Source organism: Clarias gariepinus, chromosome 21 (assembly GCF_024256425.1).
Source record: "Clarias gariepinus isolate MV-2021 ecotype Netherlands chromosome 21, CGAR_prim_01v2, whole genome shotgun sequence".
Classification (NCBI taxonomy): domain Eukaryota; kingdom Metazoa; phylum Chordata; class Actinopteri; order Siluriformes; family Clariidae; genus Clarias; species Clarias gariepinus.
This window is the reverse complement of record NC_071120.1, coordinates 20,282,737-20,307,235: the sequence shown is the minus strand read 5'-3', so window position 1 is coordinate 20,307,235 and position 24,499 is coordinate 20,282,737. Positions and strand designations below refer to the sequence as shown.

General features: G+C 37.1%; 1 protein-coding gene across 1 annotated transcript in view; it reads left to right on the top strand.

Moving 5' to 3' along the window:
- The first annotated feature begins 4,116 nt into the window (after nt 1-4,116).
- Nucleotides 4,117-24,499, top strand: part of antxr2a (ANTXR cell adhesion molecule 2a) — a 46,478-nt gene continuing 26,095 nt past the window's right edge. Inside the window, exons 1-16 of the mRNA XM_053481053.1 lie at nt 4,117-4,546; nt 7,222-7,293; nt 9,905-9,976; nt 10,139-10,220; nt 10,670-10,774; nt 10,863-10,931; nt 11,330-11,410; nt 13,007-13,067; nt 13,197-13,289; nt 15,363-15,432; nt 17,925-18,000; nt 18,149-18,244; nt 21,208-21,255; nt 21,369-21,464; nt 23,184-23,351; nt 24,055-24,135. Coding sequence (XP_053337028.1) covers nt 4,404-4,546; nt 7,222-7,293; nt 9,905-9,976; nt 10,139-10,220; nt 10,670-10,774; nt 10,863-10,931; nt 11,330-11,410; nt 13,007-13,067; nt 13,197-13,289; nt 15,363-15,432; nt 17,925-18,000; nt 18,149-18,244; nt 21,208-21,255; nt 21,369-21,464; nt 23,184-23,351; nt 24,055-24,135 — 1,413 coding nt within the window. The 5' untranslated portion in view covers nt 4,117-4,403. The remainder of the gene's footprint in view (nt 4,547-7,221; nt 7,294-9,904; nt 9,977-10,138; nt 10,221-10,669; nt 10,775-10,862; nt 10,932-11,329; nt 11,411-13,006; nt 13,068-13,196; nt 13,290-15,362; nt 15,433-17,924; nt 18,001-18,148; nt 18,245-21,207; nt 21,256-21,368; nt 21,465-23,183; nt 23,352-24,054; nt 24,136-24,499) is intronic.

Genomic DNA, 24,499 nt, shown 5'->3' with positions numbered 1-24,499 from the left:
TATATCTGTCACTAGATGGGATTATAAACCATCACATTGTTACACTTGTTTTGTATAAAGATGAAAAAGCCTTTATTGAACATTGAAATACTTTTCTTCCGGTAGCCCATCTTGTAAGGAAGCTGGGGTCAGACTGCAGGGTCAGCCATAATAGAACAACCTTAGAGTGGCAACTTGACATGACTGTGGTTTGAATCCCTGGTGTTTTGGTTAGTAACCCAGAGCTCTAACATAAGCCCTGACTCTTTAAAGTCTAACAGTATTAAGTCTCATCGTCTCATCGTCTATACCGCATAATCCTTTATTCAGGGTTGCAGGAGTTCTGGAGCCTATCCCAGCGGACTTAGGGCACTAGGCAGGGTACACCCTGGATGGGGTGCCAATCCATCACAGGGCACACACACATACACACTCATTCACACACTACGGGCAAATTGGGAACTCCAATTACCCTAATCTGCATATTTTAAGACTGTGTGAAGAAACCAGAGGAAACCGACTAAGCACGAGGGGATCATGCAAACTCCATGCACACAGAGGTGAGAATAACCACTAAGCCACTTTGCTACACTTACAGTATTAAGTGTAATAAGAAAAAAATCTTCATAATGTACATGAATAAAAGAATTAATTGTGTATAAGAGTTCTGATATAAGCATAAGACAGTCTTTATTATTTCTGCATCAGCACTTCTTTAGTGTACATTTACACTTACCAGGTATATACAATAAAGAAAATCAGAAACTTGGCCATAAATTGTTTTTGAGAAGTGGAAATGTTTATGTGGAACCACATACATACAAAAAGCATTCAAAGTCTTGGTTAAGGACTTCAATAAACTCACTGTTTGTTGTCTTCTAGACACTTTCAGCATGAATTAATCCTACACCTACTTCTTTTGTCATGGAACTTTACTCTTAATGAGTTTCAACACCTCAATGAATCTTGCAATTAGTTCAATTGTTTTCCCTGTCACTTCTGATTATTCACGCTACTGTAATGTCCATGACAAAAGAACTGAATCAGAACTTCTAAACTATGATAGATTTTCAAACACATCACCATAATCAAGGGTGGGAAACGCATACACTGTTTACAAAACCCAAACTCCTTAATAAGCTTCAAGTGAATATACCAAATATGATAATTACACATGTATCAATGTATGGCAATTAAAAAGATTTGATTAAAAAGATTTGATTGAGTTTGACTCTTGCTCTTTAAAAATGCACTGTGCTTTCCACAGCTTAAACCATGGCATTCTGTAATTCTTCATTGTATTAATCACAATGCATCTTCATGTTTTCACTTATAATAAGTCGGCTAATCAGATGAAATGACTTCCATGATTAAGGAATAGCTCATGAATTTTTAACAATACTTGAAATGAAACATGTCAAGAATATGATGAAAAGTTGACACAACTTATCCTGTGTGGAATTTTAAGTATAATGACTGTGTGTGTGTGTGTGTGTGTGTGTGTGTGTGTGTGTGTGTGTGTACATGTTTAATTTTGCTTATGTTGCTTTGTTAATTTTTATAACTAACCCAATATTTACAATATAGAGCCCAATAACACACTTAAATGTTATTATCTCCAAAAAAAGGCACATGGCTGATTTTTTTTATTATGTAAATATGAACAGGACAAAAAATATTAATAAAAGTAAGTACCCTTTGATTTATAATTAATTGTAACATTTTATCATTTTCCAAATAATATTATTTATTTTATTAGTAGGTTTCATCATTATACATAATTTATCTGTATATAACAGTATCTGAAATATAATGTTCATAATGTCATGCAAATTATGACTGAGCCTAACATTTAGCCTAATGTTAGGATGGTACTTGTATTGGGTGTTTTACATGTCTGTGCTAAATGAATTGTATCGTTACCAGACGCCACAAATAAAAATCTTAATATATGTAAATGTATACAACAAAATTATTTGAATTCTAAAATATTTGAAAGAATTTGTATATTTAGTCATTTTTTTCCTTCTATGACCGTTGACGATACTTTCTGGCTATGTGTGTAATCTAATTGTTGTGAACGTTGGCTCATAATAATGTTATGCAATAAATAGGCCTAGATAGTGGAATTTCTCACAGTAGGTAAATAACATAACCTGAGGGTGTGAAAGGTGGTACAAATCGACAAGGGGAGGAAACACTATCAAGTTCAAACCTGTCTGCAATCACAGGAAGCCTGTAAGTAATCATCGAACATCCCTGTGGAATTTTCAGTAATATTTAACTGCACACGGTCCCTAATGATGACAAAGCTTTTGGTTTGGACTTGCTTGTGTGGGAAAGTTTTTAGTTGAAGCAATTTATAAAAAAATTATTTGATAGCTCCATGAGGATGCACATAAGTAGACTATTTCACAAGGTTTGTAAGATATTCAGCAATCTATCTCTGATTTTTGATTTCATATTTATAAACTGGTTAGTTACTCTTTTTTTATAGCCCCATAAGGATGCACACGAAGGGAGTATTTCGCAAGGTTTGTAAGGTATCCAGTTATTTAGCTCATATATGCAGTTTGATTTCACCTTCATAAACTAGCTAGTTACTTTTTAAAATAACATTGCAAATTTTATTTGTTTGAACATACAAAGTCACTAAATGAGTATAATCCACAGATAAAACCTTCTGTCCCTGTGTGACCATGGGTTTTTTATTAACTACTTTGGTTTCCTTTCACCTCACAAAAACATGCCATTAGGTGGACTGGGCCACAATCATTTCAAATGTGTGTGTGTGTACGTACGAATGCATTGTGACCTGGTTTCCCGTTTAGGGTGTATACCCAACTCACACCCTGCATTTTTAGGATAGGCTCCAGATTCACCATGACCCTGACCAGGATGCTGAAGAAAACTGAATGAATGTAAAATCACCATCAAGGTGCAGACCATTTAAAGCTTAAACCTAATTAAGTGCATGCAACATAGAGTAAACAAACAAACAAACAAAAAAAACAGAATAATTAGGCTAGATGAAACTTAAAAGGCAAATAAAATAAATGTGTAACAAAAAAGAATATATACAAAAGAAAAAAAATGCCACAAAATGAGATCAAAATATATAATATGGTATAATACCTAATTAAAAATATACAGTATCTATTGTACAATATGACTACTTTGAGCCAAATTTTGATTAAAAAAATCTTTTTAGGGCTATGAATCTGAGTAATTTCCAGAAACATCACCATTCCACCACCATCATCATCATTATTCTCATTAATGCTGATAGGAAACAAGTGATTCATTCGATTATCCTGTGTTGGGTCACAATTGGCCTGGAACTCAAAGCAGTGAACACCCTGGACGAGGTGCCAATCCATCATCAATTGGGGCACAGACACACGCACGCAATCATATATTAGGGGCAATTCGGAAACACCAGCCAGCCAACAACATGTCTTTGGACTGTGGAGGGAAACCATATTACCCAGAGGAAACCCACAAAGCAAACTTTAATCCCATAAACCAGAAGCAAGAATCGAACGGTTTGAGGCAAAAGAATTAACCATTGATCAAACAAGTCATTATTTTTTATTTATACACTAGATTTTATAAATAATTATATTTATTGTCTGCTTTCAAGATATTGATATCTCAAGACAGTGATGTCTTCTTTATTAGGATTTGACATATACTGTATATTTTCTAAATTCTAAAATGCAAATCGCAATTCAACTACCAGTATGATCTGTTGAGCTCATTTAAATCCATGCTTTCTCAGTTCTGTTTTTTTCTTTTTCTTTTTTTATAACACAATTTCCTGCCTCTCAGGCTGCACTAGACACTTAACTGACATCAGCAAGGATCTTATTATTGGCGTAATTTCATAGTTTTCGGGTCAGATTAGGATATCTGTACGGAACAATACAAGTGTGTAAATATAAGTGTAGACAAACTCATAACTCATAACGTTTTTTGGGGCGAGGACCTTTACCGTTTCTCCCACATCCTCCAGCTGTTGCGTGTACACCCTAACCCTTCCTTCCAACATCTGTCCGCACATGCGCACCACGACTTTGGACTTTCCTCCGAAATAAAAGTTTTGCAAGAGAGCTCGTATACAAGCTTAAAGTTTTTTTTTTAACCATATGCAGGTTAATAGCGGAAGGATGAAGCAATCTAACGAATGACGTCGTCATGTTTATTCATCGACGGGAAGGATTTTCTAACTTTGTTTCCTTTTCTTTGGGACATGTTGCGCCAGATTGCTCTATGTAACCGCGCCGCTATTGTTCTTCCTCACTTCTCACTCTGTTCACTGCATTGACGACACGCTTTGGTGGATTGATTTTTTTCTTTTTCTTAAGTATTTATGTGTTATTCCTACTGAACTCGCAAAAAAAACAACAACAAAGCGGTAAATAATGTCAAAGAAAGCTTGTTGCGTACTGAAACATGTGAGCGCGGCCGTCACGGCGCTGCTGCTGTTCGGCTTCATCTCGTCTCTCAGAGCAGAAACTCCTCCATCCTGTCATGGGGCTTACGACCTTTACTTCGTGCTGGACAGGTTAGTACACGCTCACTTCATTCTTCTGGTTTTTATTTCGCCTGTTTTCTGCACCAGAGCTGTTGTTCTGTTGAAACAGCTTTGTTTTTGCCTCTCTGTTTACACCAGTGTGATGAACAGAACCTCGGATACTTATTCAGTTCACTTCAGTTTTACTCTGTTACAAAGGAGGGAGCTTTACAGAAATCCAGATGTTTACAGACATGCAAGAAGTAAATATACACCCCCTAGTTTTAAGGATGAAATGCAGGCACCAAAATCTGTTCGATTGAGGGAAAATATATCAGTTCAGACCTTAATTATGATTATAAACCTAATAATATGATAATAAACCTAATTATAATTCTAATTGGTAACACAGCCTGGTGGATTAGTGGATAGCCTTGCACCTCCATGTTCTCGCCTCGTGTGTTCTGTTTGCATGTTCTCCCAGTGCTTGGTGGTTTTCCTCCAGTTTCCTCCCTAGGTTGCTGATCTGAGGAAATAGATTTAAGCCCACACCCCCTTCAACCTAGCCCCTGCATGCAGAGCCAGCCCCATGCCCGATTAAACATGTGCCAAGTTATGTGCAGAATGGAGGGCCTGCCATGGCGACCCCTTGACCCCCGGTTTCAAATTCAAATTTTATTTGTCACATACACAGTCATACACAGTACGATATGCAGTGAAATGCTTATACGACCACCGGTGACCTTAAAAAAGAGAATTAAAACTTATAATAAGAAACAAATATGAATAAAAGAATTACGATAGAAAATTAAATTTTAGGATAAAAAAAGAAATTAAAATAGAAGTCTGAACACATGCAGGTTAGGCTAATTGGCGTTCCCAACTTGCCTGTATTGCGTGAATGACAATCAGGCGTCATGCTGGCAACCTGAGTAACCTTGAGTAACTGCCGCACAAATTAAGGAAATCTCCAGGGTGGGGAGTATCTGTTGCCCGGATGGCTCATGGATGGACCAAAATACAAACACAACTACTAACAAATTGTAGTCATAATAATGTCAGAACATGTTGGTGATAACATTGTATAATAAAACTAGGGGCCTTTATTTAGTTCTTGCATGCCTTGCATGGTAGATTCAGATCTAGACATCTTCTGTGTAACTCTGTGGTACAAGGAGGAAGGAAAACCTCTGTGATGATAGCAACACATCTTCAGAGGAACTAGGAACCCATCCTCCTCTGGGTGAAACTGGATCGTACGAGTAAAAACAACCAAAACACAATTTGTTTGTTAGTGGTTAGTGGTTCTCAATCACATTTAGCAGAGATTTTATTATGAACACAATCAAACAGATGTCCAAGTTAACAGTATAGAGGCCTGAAACTTTTCTTTTTTTTATTCATTAAAAATCAATCATTTATTTAAGCAGGACAATAGTCTAAAAGAACGTAAAGATGTAAAGATGTTTCCAGCACTTAAATGAACAAAATAACATAACTTGCAGACTTTCTCCATTCATCCTGTGCAGTGATAACTCAGTGGGTTAAGACTTATTGATATGGTTACTGACCGGAAGGTTGGTGGTTTCCCCAGGCTAACATTGTGGGAGGTTGAGCAAGTCCTTTAGCCCTGTTTGCTTTTTCTAGAGAAGTATATCAGAAAACAGTTTGCTCTAACAAACAATCTCTAACAAAACAATCCAACCATCTAAACCAGTGCTATTCTGGTCTGGAGCTAAATACAAAACATTGCTTACTGGCAATGACTAATAACTGGCCAGTTTCAACAATTTACAGAGATGTAACAGTTTTTCTCCTTCTATAAATTCCTCCCTGAACGACATTTTTGATTATGTTTTTGTTGAAAACAGTTCAAAATTAAGATATAAATCAAGTTGCCTTGAGCTACTCCTACTACACATTTTGCAGAAACTCCTTTGGTGAGATATAGCTTTGAGGAATTTGTTATTCTCTCACTTGTTTGATTTAATGATTATCCTTATTTCCTTATCTTTGAAGAAATGCTGGTTGGCCACCACCCTAACATCAGGGAAATTACAAGATGAATAAAAAGATTTAGTCTTTGCTCTATTTAAAAACTCAAAATCAAAATTGTTCACACGTGTTTAAATTCTCCCATTAGCACGCTCTAAAGAGCTTCCCGTACACCGGACGCAGTTTTATGGACTCGGCATGTCCTGCAATCGCTGCCTCAACGACCTGGTAGCTATTAGATAAATGTCATAGTTTATACGGTTTGGATAATGCTGCATCATGGTTAATGGTGTTACATTTCTACTCTATTGTAATTTGATTTGAAGAACTCACATAAAATGTGCAGTAGTTTTACTTTAATACCTGAATATGACTCCATATGAGTTTTTTTTTTTACCATGATGGAATTTTCACTGGTGGGACAACCAGACTGTTTGTATGAATATATAAATATATTATTTTCATCTTTTTATTCTTTTTTTAGAGTTAGCAAATAAACCTCGACTGAGTCAGCAAGCACACTTAACCACATCAAACACATTACATTCCTTTATTTCTTAGGATTACAAGTTCAACTGTTTTGTTTTTTCCATTACAGTTCTAGAGACATGCTGAATATATAACTAGATGAACTGTTCAGGATGCTCATTGTGGTTTATCACCTCACACATACATTTAACCAACATTTCTATGTTCTGTATTAACACTGTGCTCCCTTTTTTTTTATACAGGTCAGGAAGTGTCGCACAAGATTGGGTACAGATCTATGAGTTTGTACACAACCTTGTAGAACGATTTGTGAGGTAATCAGTTCTTTATTTCTTGTAAGTTCATAGCACACTAATTAAATATAGTGCCTTATACTGTGAAACCAAGTGCACAATTCAGCTCAGCTTACCACACATCCGGCTTGGAAAGGATTCTGAAAGGGGGAGGGGAATTTAAGATATGAAATAAAAAAAATAAAATGAAAAAATGAAAAAAAAAGGCCTGATGAATGTTGAACTTACGTAACGTTGACTCAATGTATGTGCCAGTACAGACGGTAGCGACCTAGCCAGAAGAAAGCAGTCTGCTTGAGAAAATAGCAAAGGGAGCAGGTGGGAGTGGGTGGCAGGGAGGCTCAGTCTTCTGGGCTGCGAGAATGGCCATTTGCACCAAAACCTTCCAACGCCACACTTATCCCTCACACATAACGGGAGGAGAGGCAGAGAATGTACTTTAAGGAATGGCGCGCGAGAGTAGACCAGCACAGTCTGCTCTTGACTTTGACACTCTTCTGTTGCACCATGTGGAATCTGCTGGCCCTTTTCCTGTTCCTGCACTCTCTCTCTCTCTCCCTCTCTCTCTCTCTCTCTCTCTCTCTCTCTCTCTCACTCCCTCGTTGTTTCTTTGTTCAGTGTTAGATAGACCAGCTGTATCAAACGTTAATTAAATCATTAGTCCAAAGAGGATTAGCTAGGAGATCCCTAGTCGCTTCAGTATTGTACGATAGAAGACCCAACAATCCTGCTGAGAGTTGATTTGAAGTCTGGACTCAGTGACTCAACTTTAAACTTGCTTAACTTGACAGTACATTCCTCACGCGTCCGTGACTTCATCGCAAGCTGAAATATGGAAAACGATGATTGATGTTTTTTTAGTAGAGGTTGCCTAGTTGAGCATATTGGCTCTGTTTTCATGAATAATCTCATGTGGGGGATGATTGCAGGTTGAACGTGTCAGCGAAGTGTGAAAAAGCGGCACCTCTCCTTATGCTCATGAGTCCTGAGACCTGACTAGCTGTGAGGTCTGAAACCCAACATGTTTCAGTTCTGTATTAGATTTAGTGACAGAAGGTTGAGAAAAAGACCAACTGCTTGACGTACTAGGTCAATAATCGGTACCTTGTACGCAAAATGATATTGTTTATTCTTGTCTCACTCGCATCTAAAAATGATAAAAGGAACATATAATGCAGAGCAAGAATGCAACATGAAGTTGTGGGCTTTATTTATGAGGCACCACTTGGATATACATCATTTTTTTTTCTTTTAAAAAGCAGTCATGTTTTGGATGTGCTGAGTGCAGGGTGAGTCACTCAACATGTTTTTGATTAATCACTTCTTCTTCCTGAGGGAATTTTTACAACTATGTCACATCCTTTTATTAGACGGCCATACAGGCATCTTATTCATAGCATACCTCTGTTGAGACTTGCAAGATCTTAAGCTGTGTTTATGTGTTGACGTGACAGAAAACTGGGGGCCGGCATTATTTTTAGGCCAAATTACTTAAATAATTATATAATTTTATAATTCACTACATTTTAGGCAGTATATGGGAATATATTTCTTATAAACCCTTTAAACCAACCTGTTCTGTTTGGGTTACTTTGAAGTGGAGCAATCATCTTACGCAATCACTCATCATCTATACTGCTTTATCCTGTATTTAGGGTGGCGGGGGGCCTGGAGCCTATCTCAGTAGACTTAGGGCACGAGGCGGGGTACACCCAGGGTATACAAGGTGCCAATTCGTTGGAGCAATCATAAGTGAATGTTAATAAATATTACTATAACCTAATGTTACACTATAAAAGTATATATGCTTGACTAAAGTTTCAATTATTTAGAATTTATATAGAGTTTAATCAATCTGTTTAGCTTGTTTTGCCCCTAGTTAAGCTGAAGTATTTTAAAATTGCATATTATATATAAACTAGAACTTTTTACCTAATTTATTAATACAAAAAAAACAGAGTTAAGTATCATACGCCATTTTGCCTTAAAATGACTTCAGCGTGTTAAAATTCACTGATACCATTTCAGCGCTGTTACAGTATTTCAGCTGAGAAAATATCAGAAATCCCAGGAAAATATTCAGGTTCGATTTCCAAATAAATATCTATTGGTGCACGTAGCTGTTTATAACATTGACCCATGTTTTATCTCATAGTGGTGCTTTACCTAAGTGCCTTTATTTAGCAACATGGTTTCAGAACATACGTATGAAACAAACTGGTTTTAAACTTCCTGCATGAAGAATAAACATTCATTGATCTGTTCATTCATTTTTGAAGGTTCAGTTTTCATAATCTTTTTGCCTTTTTTGGGAGTAAGCCATTTTATTTCGCACTTTCATTTGTGTTTTGAGATGATTGTGACGGCTTGTAGGTGCATTATGGTGATTTCTGTGTCTTCCACATACTCTGTCGATACACAGTAACCTACATTATGATGTTGATTGGCTCTGTTGAGTGATGTGCTGTGACAAATCTGACTGGACAGACAGATAGACAGAAATTCTTCTGAGACTGGTTTCAGGTCCTCCGATGTATGAAACGTAAAGATATTAAAAGAGCGAGTTTTGACCTAATGTACAGACAGACCTTTTTTTTTATTTATGTAAATTATGTTTTTTTTTCCATTTCAGCCCCAATATGAAGGTGTCTTTTATTGTTTTCTCGACGAAAGCAAGCGTAATTTTGCCTCTCACTGGACAAAGGTACAGTTCTGTTTGAAAAACTATTCTGTAAACCAAAATGTGCTATAGTTCTTTTGAATAGTCATTGGATATATAAGATATGGTTTATTATGAAATTAAGCATTTTCACTTTTACATTCAAATTCCAATTAATCACTGCCTTCATATGTTTATGCAATTTAGAGCAAAGATAGATGAAGGTCTACAGAAACTAAAAGATGTAAAACCTGCAGGTGATACATACATGCATGAAGGAATTATACAGGTAAACAAGGATATTTACTCTTCTGACTGATAAGTATTTGTGTAAATTGGACTAGAAATATATTGCATGTCTCACATGTCGAGTATAAGTTTCAGTACAGTATCCTGCTATATACAGTATATTACAAATAAATCTCAGATGTCAGTAAAGTGTGAGATTTGAAATATAAAGAAAAAAAACAGATTTTCACTTGATGTAATAGGCTATTTCACAGTAGTGCATTTAGAATTTAAACTCAACTAGTTTTACTCAAATTCCAGATAAGCGATAAGAAAATGTTTCTCTATTTTGCGACACAATCTTGTTGGCTTTATATCAACACCCTACCACTGAGCGGCCATTGCTGGTTTTGTAATATTTTAGTGAGTCTTGCGTATTATCAAGTTGTATGTGTGTGTACTGTATATATATAAACTATATATTGTACACTTATATATTCTTGTCTTAAGGCAAATGAGCAGATGAAAACGCAAACCACAAAGTCTTCAAGCATCATAATTGCATTGACAGATGGCAAGCTTCAACCATATGTCCTTGATCTTACTAAAACAGAGGTAAGGATAGGTTTGTTGCTGTGACAATGATTGTAGTGGTGATGTACAGTAGTAGGATGTGATACCAATTAACTGTTTTCTCTTGCAGGCAGATAAATCAAGAGAGTATGGAGCTCGCGTATATTGCGTTGGAGTTAAGGACTTTGACAAAGATCAGGTAAATAAAGTTCGGATATTATTATTATTATTATTATTATTATTATTATTATTTTATCATTGTTGTTGTTTTTGAATGCACCCATTTTAAAGTTTTCCCTTCTGTAATATTGTGCCCTAGCCCTTTCTGTTTATATATGATGTTTTTTACAAACTTATGAAGATGATCATGCAGTTATAATTTTAACAAGAACTTCTTGATTTGAATATACTTATTTTTTTCTGAGTACCAATCTTTGTTCAGTTCCTTATACAGTACAACCACTGTTCTTTCTTCATGTGTGAAGATGAGATGAAAAAGTTATTGGAGGGGAATGTTTTTGTTGTTGTTGTTGCCATAACCAATGTTTCTGTTTATAAAAGGTCATTCATGCTCACTGTTTAACTTTCTGTCCACAGCTGGCTGTTGTCGCGGATAGTATTAATCAAGTCTTCCCTGTGGAAGACGGCTTCCAGGCTCTTAAAGGAATAGTTAATTCGGTATGTTGCTTTGTGCAAGTTACAGTATGTCATTTATAATCATTTGCCGAAATATCATGCAAGTGCAGAATTTGACCTGGAAAAGTGTGTTTTGTTAAAAAAAAAAATCTGAACCATGTTTGTTCATGCATTACAATCTGAAATTATATTTAATTAGTAATTTATTTTCATATTTTATTAGTAGCATTGGTATTATTATTAATGGTCTTTTAAAAAGCCACAGTTTGTTTTTTCTACTTTGCTAAATTTTTGGATCTAATTTTGGATCCCAGGTCAATCCATAACTGGTTAAAGCATTATATATTATGAAAGTTTATGCAAGTCAATAGTTATGCAAGGCACTTATATAATAATAGTTAGATGAAATGCATGCTTGAGCTATATACAACGATATATTTATCACACATACACACATACGTCTATCATATCCTATCAACTGCTGGTCAAGCCGACTTGGCCAGAGGAAAGTATGAGCCTTGCAAAACAGGCATTCTCCAGTGATTAGTAATGCTGGAGGTTGGGCTTGTTGTGCTCATGATACTCAGTGCTCAGATTGCTAGGATTTGAGATCATCTGTGCAGCTTTGCTGTGAGAGCCTAAAGTAGACTTAGCTGTGATTTTTGCAGATATTACTTTTCACTCAATGCATTTAATAATGCTGATGGGGTCCTATTATTTACATTCCAATGTCCACTGGATCAGTCCATCTTTCCTATATACATGTAGTAGTAAATATACGACACTTCAGTGCATCATTGACTGGGAATGTTACTTTGCTTTCGCAGACTCAGCGTTTTAACTTGTTAGAGTCTTCTGTTTCTATTGGAACAGTGGTAGAATGCTCTTAGTGAGCACTGCCGTTTTATTGCTGGCAGTAAATATGACCTCACCTAAAATAACAGCCTATCATGCCTATCAGTGTCTATTTGGACAGACTTCCATTCGAGACATCATCTTGTTTTCAGGCCTTTCCTCAGGCAATGCGAACAGCTTAATTCTTTCATCAACGGCTAAACTTGTATACATGTCAAACTCGAGAAATGAACTCCGCAACCCCCTTTTTGATATCGCACCGGAGAGTTGTAGATAATAGAGTAACTGCGGTATCTTTAGGATCCCCCCTCGTCAAGGATAGATGATGTTTACTTCCCTCTTCTAATGATGGGATTGTTTATCATATGTCATATTTAATCAGCTCTTTTTATACTCTCCCAGCACTTCAGACTGAAGCCTCATCTCCAGAGCCGCTCATTGCAAACACCATATATTTCGGTTAATATTGTCTTTTTGCCGGTCGTGTATGGAGATTTGCATAGTTTGTCCACCGCTGATTTATACGGATGATACGAGAGGTGACTGTAGGATCACACGGGCCTTTTTATATGGTAATGTCAGCCTGGAGTCTCTAATAGAGCGCGAAGATGGCCGATGGTAGCATATCATTTTTCCATAACAGCCGACAGCCTTTCTTTGCTGCAGTGTATGTGACAGTCTTTTCATTGATCCATATAGTGCTTAGCATGAGCAATGCCAAAGCCCTATTAGATGTGCAGAGGTGAAAAAATGATCAAGGTCTTGGTCTTTATCGCCTTACAGATCCTGAAGCAGTCATGCACAGAGATCTTATCAATAGATCCGTCCAGTGTCTGTGTGAATCGTGAGTATTTCAAGTCTTCCTATTTCTACTGACGTGCACGTGTGTTTACGTGTGCGTGCATGACTGCTTTGTGTGGTCAGCTCCCAGGTGTGCTTCTCATTATGTTCTCATCTGGTTAACATACCACAGAGTCTTTCGAAGTGGTCCTCCGGGGGAATGGATTTTTGCAAGGAAGAGACAAAGATGTCTCATGCAGCTTCGTGCTGGACGGTAAGACTTTCGGTAAGTACAGACTCTCCCAATTATCTGTGTTAACCCATCACTAAAAACCTAATGAGTGCAACTTGACCCATTTTCAGGAGGGAGACTAAGCTATGCTAAATGCAGTACATCGTAATTTAATCCATCTAGTCAAGCCAACATTGTGCACAATGTTGTTTGCTGCAATCACCCATGACTTCACACTACTGGTTATGGCCATGAGGTGAAGTTACATTGCTGAGGTCCCCAACCTCCAGGCATGCACACGCACTCTATCAATTAATCATACACTTCTGGCAAATCAATCTACAGTGCGTGTCCTTGGACTGTTGGGGAAACTGGAACACCTGGAGGAAACCCCCAGAAGAACATACAAACTCCTTGCACATGGATTGGAGGCAAAATCCCAACCCCGAAGGTGCTAGCCACTAAGCCAGTATTAATTACTCACTCACTTACTCACGCACTTATCGTCTATACCGCTTTATCCTGTATTTAGGGACAGGGTGCAATCCATCGCAGGGCACACACACATACACACACTCACACACTCATTCACACATGATGGGCAATTTGGTAATGCCAATTAGCCTAACCTGGAGGGTCAGGGTTCGATTTTTGCCTCTGGTCTGTTTTTATGTTCTCCCCATGCTTAAAGGGTTTCCTCCACGTACTCTGGTTTCTTTCCACAGTTCAAAGACATGAAGATTCGGCTAATTGGTGTTCCCAAATTGCCTGTATTGTGCGTCATGGGATGAATTGGTACCCTGTTCAGGGTGTACCCAAAGTGTGTGCCTCATGGGATATGCTCCTGCAGCCCTGTACAGGATAGAAAATGAATAAATGGATAAACGAATGAATAACCTCCTTTAATGCCCTAATACACGACATGTACAGTTGTATGACTGAAAATAGCCATAGTCCCATTCAAAATAATTTTTAGTATCAAATTTTAATTGTTACCTTAACAACTAAACCACCAAGGTATTAGTGTTTGCTGAATTTTATCTTGATATGTTTAACCATGAGATAACATATTGTGTGTGCTGTTCTAGCAGCAGAGACATATGACAGCTTCACTCACTTCATTCACACATTTTTCCACATGCCTGCGTACTACTGATAAAAAAAAGTCTTCCATTATTTGGTCATGCTAATAAATCTACATCACTCTACCATTAACTTTGTTATAGGCCAAATGTAAACTGGAGAAAGTATAGTTGAATTAGGTATAGTATAGTATAGTATAGTATAGTATAGTATAGTATAGTATAGTATAGTACAGTACAGTATAGTATCCTATAGTATAGCATAATATACTATGGTATAATATAGTATAGTGTAGTGTAGTACAGTATCCTATAGTAGAGCATAGTATAGTATAGTACAGTATAGTATCCTATAGTATAGCATAATATAGTATAGTATTGTGTAGTATAGTATCCTATAGTAGAGCATAGTATAGTATAGTACAGTATAGTATCCTATAGTATAGCATAATATAGTATAGTATTGTGTAGTATAGTATCCTATAGTAGAGCATAATATAGTATAGTAAAGTATAGTATCCTATAGTATAGCATAATATAGTATAGTATTGTGTAGTATAGTATCCTATAGTAGAGCATAATATAATATAGTATAGTACAGTATAGTATCCTATAGTATACTGTACAGTAGCATAATATAGTATAGTATAATATAGTATAGCATAGTATAGCACAGTATAGCATAGTATAGTATCCTATAGTATAGTATAGTATAGTATAGTATAGTATAGTATAGTATAGTATAGTATAGTATAGTATCGTCATTTCTACACCTCCCATTCTATTGAGTAAATCTGTCTTGGTTTTACATGAAACCAATGCATGTTAGATATTGTAAGTTTCTAAACTGTGTATTGAAATTGATTTTATGGAAAAATCCTACACATCCTGGCACTGGTCTGTGGTCAGCTCTGATCTCATCAGAAGTTCTACTGAACTTGTTTACAGTCATTAATAATATAATATGATACACATACTGTATATTGAGGTTTTTGTTTGGATAGTTCGGGGATGTAATGTAACATTTCTAACATTTATTTTCCAGATAAAAAAGCAACCTCAGTGATGAATGACTATGTGCTGTGTCCTGCTCCAGAGCTCGAGTATGCTGGACAGTAAGTATTCAAAAGTCAATGGTAGAGATGAATGATGTGGGTGTAGTGGGAGTATTAGTTAATAAGCTGCACTATTTTATTTTTTGTTTGTCATGTGGACATCTTTCCAACAAATGACACATTTGTCTGGAAACTTGAATGCACAAGAAAATTACATATTGCTAACTAAATCTTCTCCTTCTCCACCACAATGCCACATGACAGTGAGTAGGAGTCCCATGCCTGTAATGTGGAAATGAGCCTGTGAGCTTATGCTGAGACTTGTGCATATAATGCAGCATGTTATAACACTGAAACCTCTGTATGTGATCACTATTTAAAGGGTTTGCTTAATTAACTTTTGGCTTTGCGACTATGCCCCATTAAGTAGTTAGCTGCTACAGGCGGCGAGTAAACACATCTGGCAGAGGGCTTTAAAAGGATGTGCGACAGATGCAGCGATTCCCTTTTCTATGCTCCAATTTAAATAATTCACCATGCCCTGACAAGCGTATTCACATACCACCTGCATCTTCAAGTATAGGAGCAGTCCCTGTTTGCTCTTCTCTCTCAGTCTCTCTCTCTCTCTCCCCCTCCCCTGTATGATTGTTGTTAGCCTTTTAACACAACAATTAAAATATTTTTTATTCAGTTATTTTTCTTTTTATGTTTTTTTTTTCTTAATTTAAATTTTAAAATGGATCATATATATTCAAACAGGTCATTAACGATTAGTGTCAAACAATTCAACATGTTTGTAAATGAGCTGGATCTTGAAGCAGTGTACAGTATAGCTAGGGCTTTGTGCAATACTCAGGGCCCTTGTAGTTCACGATTGAATTGAAAAAATGAGAAACTCGGATTGACCCTGGCCGCAGTTCCACAACTGCTGCCATTTAAAACACATGCACAAAAGACAAAAAAAAAAGAAACTAGCCTGAAAACAGACTTGCATTTGTGTCTTTTTCTCTGTGAATGAGTTTTGTCTGAAAGGGTATCTGGCATAGAAACCTGTGCTAAATCAAAATATGTGGACCTGTTAAGCAGCTGTGGTGACCCCTAATGGGAGCAACCGGAAGAAGAGCAACAACCCAGCCATTATCAACACCACAATCCTTGCACCTTTTGCTCTGCTTTCCATAGCCAAATTTTGGAGAAATTTGTTAAATTCAATTCTAATTGTATAATAAAGGTAATATAAATTTCTGCTTTCTAATTTCAAACCTTCGCATGAACTTCACACTTGGTCATCTTTACCGTACTCAACATCTTGCACATGTGGAGATGTGCCAACCAGGTTTCCTTCAATACTGGATATACCTTGAAATATCAAACCTAACTTCTTAGGTTTAGGTCTTTCTTCAAAATTTAGATCCAGGATACTGATATGTAGGGAGAAAGATTGGTAATTAAACATCTGAGAAAGATATTTGCCAGAAGATTCTGTCTCCATGGATTTGATTGGACACATTTGGAGCTACTCTCCTATTCAGCGTCTACATATCCAGCTTGATTAGCAGTCTGCCTAATAATTTGCATGTATCGAGTATGTCAGCTAAATTAGCCTCTCCTCTGTTCCATTCAGTAAACGCGTCTAGTTAACATGCAAGAACCTTTTAAAGAATTCCTGGAAGCTGCTGAAGCAATTTACATGTACAGCCAATTCAAAAGAATGTTTGAATGCCACACTAAACAAAATTCTGGGGTAAATGCTATAAATTTGTGAATTACATTACCATCTAATAACAAAAAAAGTATGAGCAAGTGGGATTACATATAATTGTAGATGTTCTGCTTGGCTGGAATACACGTGGTCTTTTTTAACATAGCTTGATGGGTCACACAAACCCATTGTAATAAATGAGGGTATTCATGCTGTAGATTTTTCACTTGTTGATCTTCAGTAGCAACTTGATAATAATTCTTTTATTTGACAACAAAAAAAAACTTTGGCTTCTTCTGTCATGGGGTCGCCACATGGTACCATCCGATCCACACACAACATGGCACACGGATTCCCTTCCTGACACAACCCTTCAACCCATTAGCTGGGACGTATGAGGTGTGGCAGGGCTCAAACCTAGATCCTTAGATCCCCAAATCAACATCCTAGAGCCTTAGCCGGTTGAACCTCCACTTCCCTATATTTCTGTTATAACAGACATATGGAAATTGCAATTATGTTCATCATTAAGCACTTAATCACATAATAAAACCTTCCAGCTTTCTCTTTAGTAAATAGTTGATAAGATTCTTAGTTTTATCTATTTAAATTTTTTTGTATAAGATCTAATGAGAAAAATGTTCACAAGAAAACCAGTACTGAAAGAGTACAGTAGTAGCAAGATGTAAAAACTACGATACTCTCAATATCAACTCTCAATATTATTTCTTTAAGTGTCGCAATGTATGTGTTTTTCTATCTTATTATTGTAAAATCCAGTATTTTTGTTTCATGTGAAGTAAAAGTATGCCATCTGCAAGCCCTTGATGATTGTTTTGAATTTCCTTAGACAAATGGAAGTTGTGATTTTGTATCGAGACAAGCCTTTGGTTATAAGTCCCTTCACCATCACTGCATCATCCTGCGTAAGTTTTTGAAAGGTTGCGAATATATATATATATATATATATATATATATATATATATATATATTTATTTATTTGTATTTTTTTATTTATTTTTTTTAAATCATGAAATTTAAATTGGCACTAAGAGGTATTTTTTCTATTCTCAGTCGGATGGTTCGATCGTAGCCATTATATTCCTGGTCCTGCTGCTCCTTGTTGCTCTGGCTCTTATGTGGTGGTTCTGGCCTCTCTGCTGCACCGTGGTGAGTGTATCAATATCACTTGAACACAATTTCGTCTGGGCAATACCACTTCTCTTCATGACAAAGCTTTAAACAGTGATTTTCCCCACAGAGTCTTTTCAATTATTATCACTTCTCATTTACCATGTGGCCTCCTGTTAGCCTTCTCTCTGTAAGGTCCTGTTTAATATTCTGATCAGCTCTTCGTTCCTTTAAAGTTAGCACACAGCATGAATGTTTCTCGGTTGGATGTTTGCTGTGAAGAAAATGAAACATTCAAGTCGAGATTGTTTGGTTTAAGTAGGCCACTTGTGGCTATGCTTCTCAACCTCTGCACCCATCTTTGGTTGTGTGGTAAAAACCCTGCCACAGTTAAACTGAAACAATGGGTAGGTGTGACGATGCAAGAAACGGAACCTTGCCCAACATCCGGGATTTTTCTTGTCAGTGAATTAGTGTACTCATGACATCATTTCCAAAACTAATGATTTAATTCTAATGATCTCATGTTTTTAACCTGTTCTGATCGGATGTATTAAACAAACTGAAATACAACTAACACATAGCGCTTTTAACCTGGAAATTGCCATGTGACGTCTTTCAAAATGGGTTATATATTGCGTATTGTGTAGACCAGGTTTTGTAGAGGTTTGTCATGTTGGCAGGTAACTTCCCTCACTTTGTCTTGAAGCTTACAACATAAATAAAAAAAATAGCTTGTTACAGGAAAAAAAAGTGCAAATCCTATGATTACTATCAGAATCATGCTGTTGTTGAAAAATAATCAATTCCTTCTCATTAATCACAACTCAGAATTTAGCTTAGCTGTGCTATGTTATAGCAACCATATCCAATACTTGGAGGAAACTTTAAACCCCATAAAAGCAAATCAGCAACACTTTAGCAGGAAACTATACAGATGGTGCGATGTGGAACTATAGCAATCGGCATCACAGCAGCAGCTCAAAATGATATGCGCCACCTCTCTTTGAGAACCTGGTGGGAGCTCATCCAGAATGAGATGGAAGCATATTTTGGAAAACCAACAAAGGCATTAAAATGTAAACCCCCTGCAGCATGTCTGGACCAGGCTCTGCTTGTCTTAGGCGAGGAGCTGCTGCTCCCCTCCATCAGGGACCTCCGGCAGAAGAGAAGGGCCATGTGTGCTTTGTTAATATTTAAACTCAGCCCTGCCAGATTTTCAGCAATCAGATATGTTCAGAAGCATCAAGCCATCCTCCCCCGCCCTCCTTCCTTTTCCCATTTTTCATGGAATACTCTGCGCTGCCAGATTGGAGGTCAGTTTGAGTGTGGGTGTAGTGAGTTAGCCTTGATTTTTGGACTTACAGGCATATGCAAGGCCAAGTAATGTTCTAACATTTGTATTGTAACCGAATTAAGTCTATATCGCAGTATAATAGAAGTTTTCGCTCTCTACATGTGAATGGCATTATATCTCTTGGAAATGGCTATATAACAAGGCTTTTCCTATTATTAAATGATGTTTTTTTCATAAATAGGTTAAGTTCGTGTTAATGCCTCTTTTTTTCCCTGAAAATGTGCTAGCTGCCGCATCTGCGATGTGTTGAAGCCAGGAAACAGCTTGACAAAGCATGATGTGTAGAGAACAGAAACAGATTAGAAACTTCAATTGGACAGTTATTCCAAAGCCATATGGGGTTGTTGCCTGGGTGACACCTGATTGGTTGATTTTCCAGTAGTGGCTTGTAGCCACTCAGGGAAGAGTCAGATGGCTAAGTATTTAGCGATTTTGAAATTTAATTATAACGTTGCTTTTTTTTTTTGGTTTTTATCTGTTGCACATCTGTCCACCAGGTATTTGACAGCCCAGGGTGTGATTTGTATAATGCCTTATTTATCCTACAATATGTTGTGGAAAATATAAATCTGCTGCTTAATTACTTCATAAAAGAGTTAATCCTTTAGCCAAAGGTTCACACTAAAAATACGTCAATTATTGGCATGCACGAACACATGTTTCTGGGTTTGCCAACAGTCAAAGTGCAATTAATTAAGTCTAATTGATCATTTTCCATTAATAGAATAACAACGTTGGAGTAATGGTACTGTATCTGTGGGTTTTAATGGGAATGAAACAGCTGCTTGACCTATGATTTGTAATAATAAGGGAAGATTTTTTTCCCCCCTGAAAACTAATTTCCTAAATGCATAACCTCCAAAGGGTGGACTATTCATCTTTCACGAGTAAGGACTAATTTTTGGTTTAGAGGGTGTGTGCAGATGCTGGAAAATGCTAAGCACATATTTGCCAGGAGTCCAATATGTGCTGCAAGTTTCGGTGATAAAAAAAAGAACTATTTTACGGCACTTCTTGTGTTGTCATGGTGCCAAAAACTGAAAACCTTTTAGTCCTTGAACCGGGCTTTGGCCTTGGCAGTTACGATGAAATGTCACTAACAATGCTGCAGAAAGACCTTTTCCTGTTCGCTCTGACAGGAAGTGTGTATGTGTTTGTGCGCGCACACGTGATTCTTTCTTTCACTGGGGATGAGGCACTCTTCTACTAGATGGGGTCTGGAGTGCAGCCTGAGCCTCCCTTCTGCATATCATTGGAGCTAATTAACTCCTTAGGACTTTATGATTGGGGGATTGCTGGGGAGCGCTGAACCTCATCCAATTAATTAAGAGATAAACGGGCTGCCATGCTCACCCCAAAGACTCCCCTGTCAACAAGTTGATTTTGAGCTTTTCTTTATTTTGCACCAGGGGCCCGCTGTGTTGGTTTACAAGCGCAGCAATGCAATCAAATGTACCGGGAGGTGCTGGGCTCCAGTTGTTCGATTGTAAATCTGTTCCTCTGAGTCTGTGCGGGGAACTAAGAACAATGTTTCTGCATGCTGAACATATTCATTAGGCTTGATGGTTTATTTCATTATTTTCGGTTGTGAAAATAATGAAATAAACATGAAAATAATTAAACTGTTGTTCATTTTTTTTTTCAGGTTATTAAAGACCCGCCTCCTCAAACACCTCCTCCTCCTCCACCACCTGTTAGTATAAAAATATAATATCCCTGATCTAATTTTTTCAATAATTCATTAATTATGTGGTATGTATGTTTGGTTATGACGTAAGCCTTAAAAGTAATGCTCTCTTTTTTAAGCAACCGGAGGAAAGCCCACTTGCTAAGAAGAAATGGCCAACCGTGGATGCCTCGTATTACGGAGGAAGAGGAGCTGGGGGTATCAAACGCATGGAGGTAAATAAATTAATAAACAAACAAACAAACAAACAAATAAATCATTTTGTTCTATTTATGTGCCAATTCATAACAGAACTTAATGCAACTTAGTGAACTTGTGGCAATGTTCTAAGAGTTTAGAACAAGTTTACTAAGAGTTGGTTCATCATGCATAATTCACCTGGGTTTGAAATGTCTGTGAAATGTGAAGTAGTGAAGTGAGTCAACCCCTTAGCTCTGGGAAACCTCAGAAATCAAAAGGACCTGCAGATTCAGTGATGAAGATGATGCGCTAATAAACAAAGCTGTCATCAAATTAGGACTCTTGGGTCAGAACAAGTAAACAGTATGATTGTTCCAAAATGCCATTTGATTTTTAATTAGTTTTCATGACAAACTAATGAAAAGAAAGAAAGAAAGAAAGAAAGAAAGAAAGAAAGAAAAAAGGAAGAAAGAAAGAAAAAAAAGAGTATTTTCTGTTTACTGAACTTGAAGAACACATAATCCCAACCCCACACCTGGTTTTGAAGGTGGATACTCTTAGTAACACACTGAATTAAATCATCAGTATACTTTCCGTTTCCTCAACATTTTTTTTCTTCTTTTTTCAAATAAATATGAAAGAGGAAGAGAAGTGCATGTTACTGTGTGCAGGGTGACTCATTTGCATCATGCAAAATGCAAGGTTTTTCATGCTTAAAATTAAACTCAAGAAGTTTTGTACCCCTGGACATCAGATAGCATTTTAGATTTTAGATGTAAGGAATAATTTCGCATAAAATTTTACTATATTGTTTTTTTTTTTTTAAACTTATATATAGCGAGAGAAAGAGAGAAGTGTTTTTATATGCATTATATTAATTTGATCCATTTAAAAGCACCAGAGCCTTGAAGTTTTCAATAAAAGTCTTTTTAGATCTAGGACACCTTGACTGACGCCTTTAAGATGACAGGCTTCTGCCACGTCCCATTCCCTCAACTTATCTTGATGATAAAGGATCAAGATACGCTGCGCTAGCTTAATGAATTCATCTCGCAGACGCCCATCTTGTCAGTCCCTGTTGTTCAGCCATAATGCTCTCCTCACTGCTGTCTCCTTCTCAAAAGGAAGTGGCATTTTAAGAGGTGCTTGCCATGCTCTGCTACTCTTTCTCCATAGCCCCATGAAGAGGTGGCGTCTCTATGATTTCCCTCCAAAAGCTTAGTAAACTTTTCCCAGGAGTCGGGGAGAGTGAGCGCCAGACTTATGGCGTCCCGAGCACCACCGCTCTTTCTGTTCCTTTAATGCACAAAGCTTTTATTCATCTCGACAGCCCCATCTCCATTTCTGAAACAATTCCGTGGACCTGGGGAGAGGTGTGCCTAAGATCAACTGGTCTTCTTTCTAAAGCAAAATCTAAAGCAGCTAGGGAGACCTGTGGCATGGGAAATATTTTATTCATTAAGAGATCGTCTTATATTTTTTATTTATTTATTTTTTTGTTCTTGAAACTCTTCAGGATATCCAGAGGTGATGCTCAAAAGCTGTTTTATATTGTACTGGCTTAACCCACTGTGTGGCCCATTAATTTAAACTCATACCCTGCTTGCACAATGGAGGATGTACCACTGTGACAGATGTGACGAATTAAAGTATTAAAGACATTAAAGCGTTTGACATTGATCAAATATTCTGTTTTTGGAAGAGCTGAATTATGATTTACATGCGATAACCCAGACAATCGGTGGCATTTTCAGGTTCGCTGGGGTGAGAAAGGCTCGACGGAGGAGGGGGCGAGACTGGAGATGGCCAAGAATGCAGTGGTTTCAATACCGGAAGAGGTGGAACAGCCGACGATCAAAAAGCCCAAACCGGCTGCTCCTGTGTACCATCACTCTGAAACTAAATGGTACACTCCAATCACGGTGGGTTGATCATATAGGTGCCGCTGTCTTCAATTTATATACATATCATACACAATTGCATTACATAATGTGCAAATGTGCACTTTGTGGTCGTGGTGATTCAGAAAAACTGAATCATTAAAACAAGCACCACTAACTTTTTTCATTTCAGTATTGCAAAATACGGAAAAGGACTAGGAAGAGGAATATTTGAGATATGACCTAAACATCATATGACTGCGTGCATTTAATGAGTTAATGCTTAATTGAATACATTCTTAATTTGCAGCTTTATGTATTTGTATATTTTGGAATGAAAATAGATATTTTTTTATAGTCGCATCTTTCAAATACATAGAGAACAAAAACAAAAATATGATGTTATATGATGTTTATAAAAAAACACCCATGACCATAGATAGCCTATGTAAGGTATAAAGCCTTTGTATTTTATGACACGGTAACCTACGTGTCTGCGTTCCAGCTCATCTCATTAGATCTTATTAATATTCACTATATTCTAAAATATTGCATAATAATTGATTAATTAGCCGTAACACTATGAAAAAAATATTTTAGCATTTTTACCAAGTTTAACACATTAGCAGCAGCTTTGCTCATTATCGCCATGTCTTAACACCTGACAATGAAGCATTTTGTAGTTTATTTTATTTAATACTTTATTAATAATACTTTATTATTATCATTATTTTTTTATATACAGGGTCGTCTGGATGCGCTATGGGCTCTACTGCGGAGACAATATGACCGAGTTTCCCTCATGCGACCCACTTCTTCCGATGAGGTATGTGATAGAAATCTACTATTAGCAGAAGGTTTGCCAGCATTTACAAACCTAACATAAACCTGGAACTAGACCATAAGTGTGCAGTCTGATATACATAACGGGCAGGAAACCGGATTTCTGCCTTTATTTGTGTGTGTGTGTGTGTGTGTGTGTGTGTGTGTGTGTGTGTGTGTGTGTGTGTGTGTGTTGCATCACGCAACAGCTGCAAACACTCAGAGCAGGATGACATTCACACCCTAATACGGTAAACCACTGCAGGGTTTTCTTCCTCTTGCACGGCACGTAGCTATGCAACAAAGTTGTGAAAAACACAAGCACAGATACTTTCTTGAGTAAGATTACTTTCAACAGGTTAGTTGGA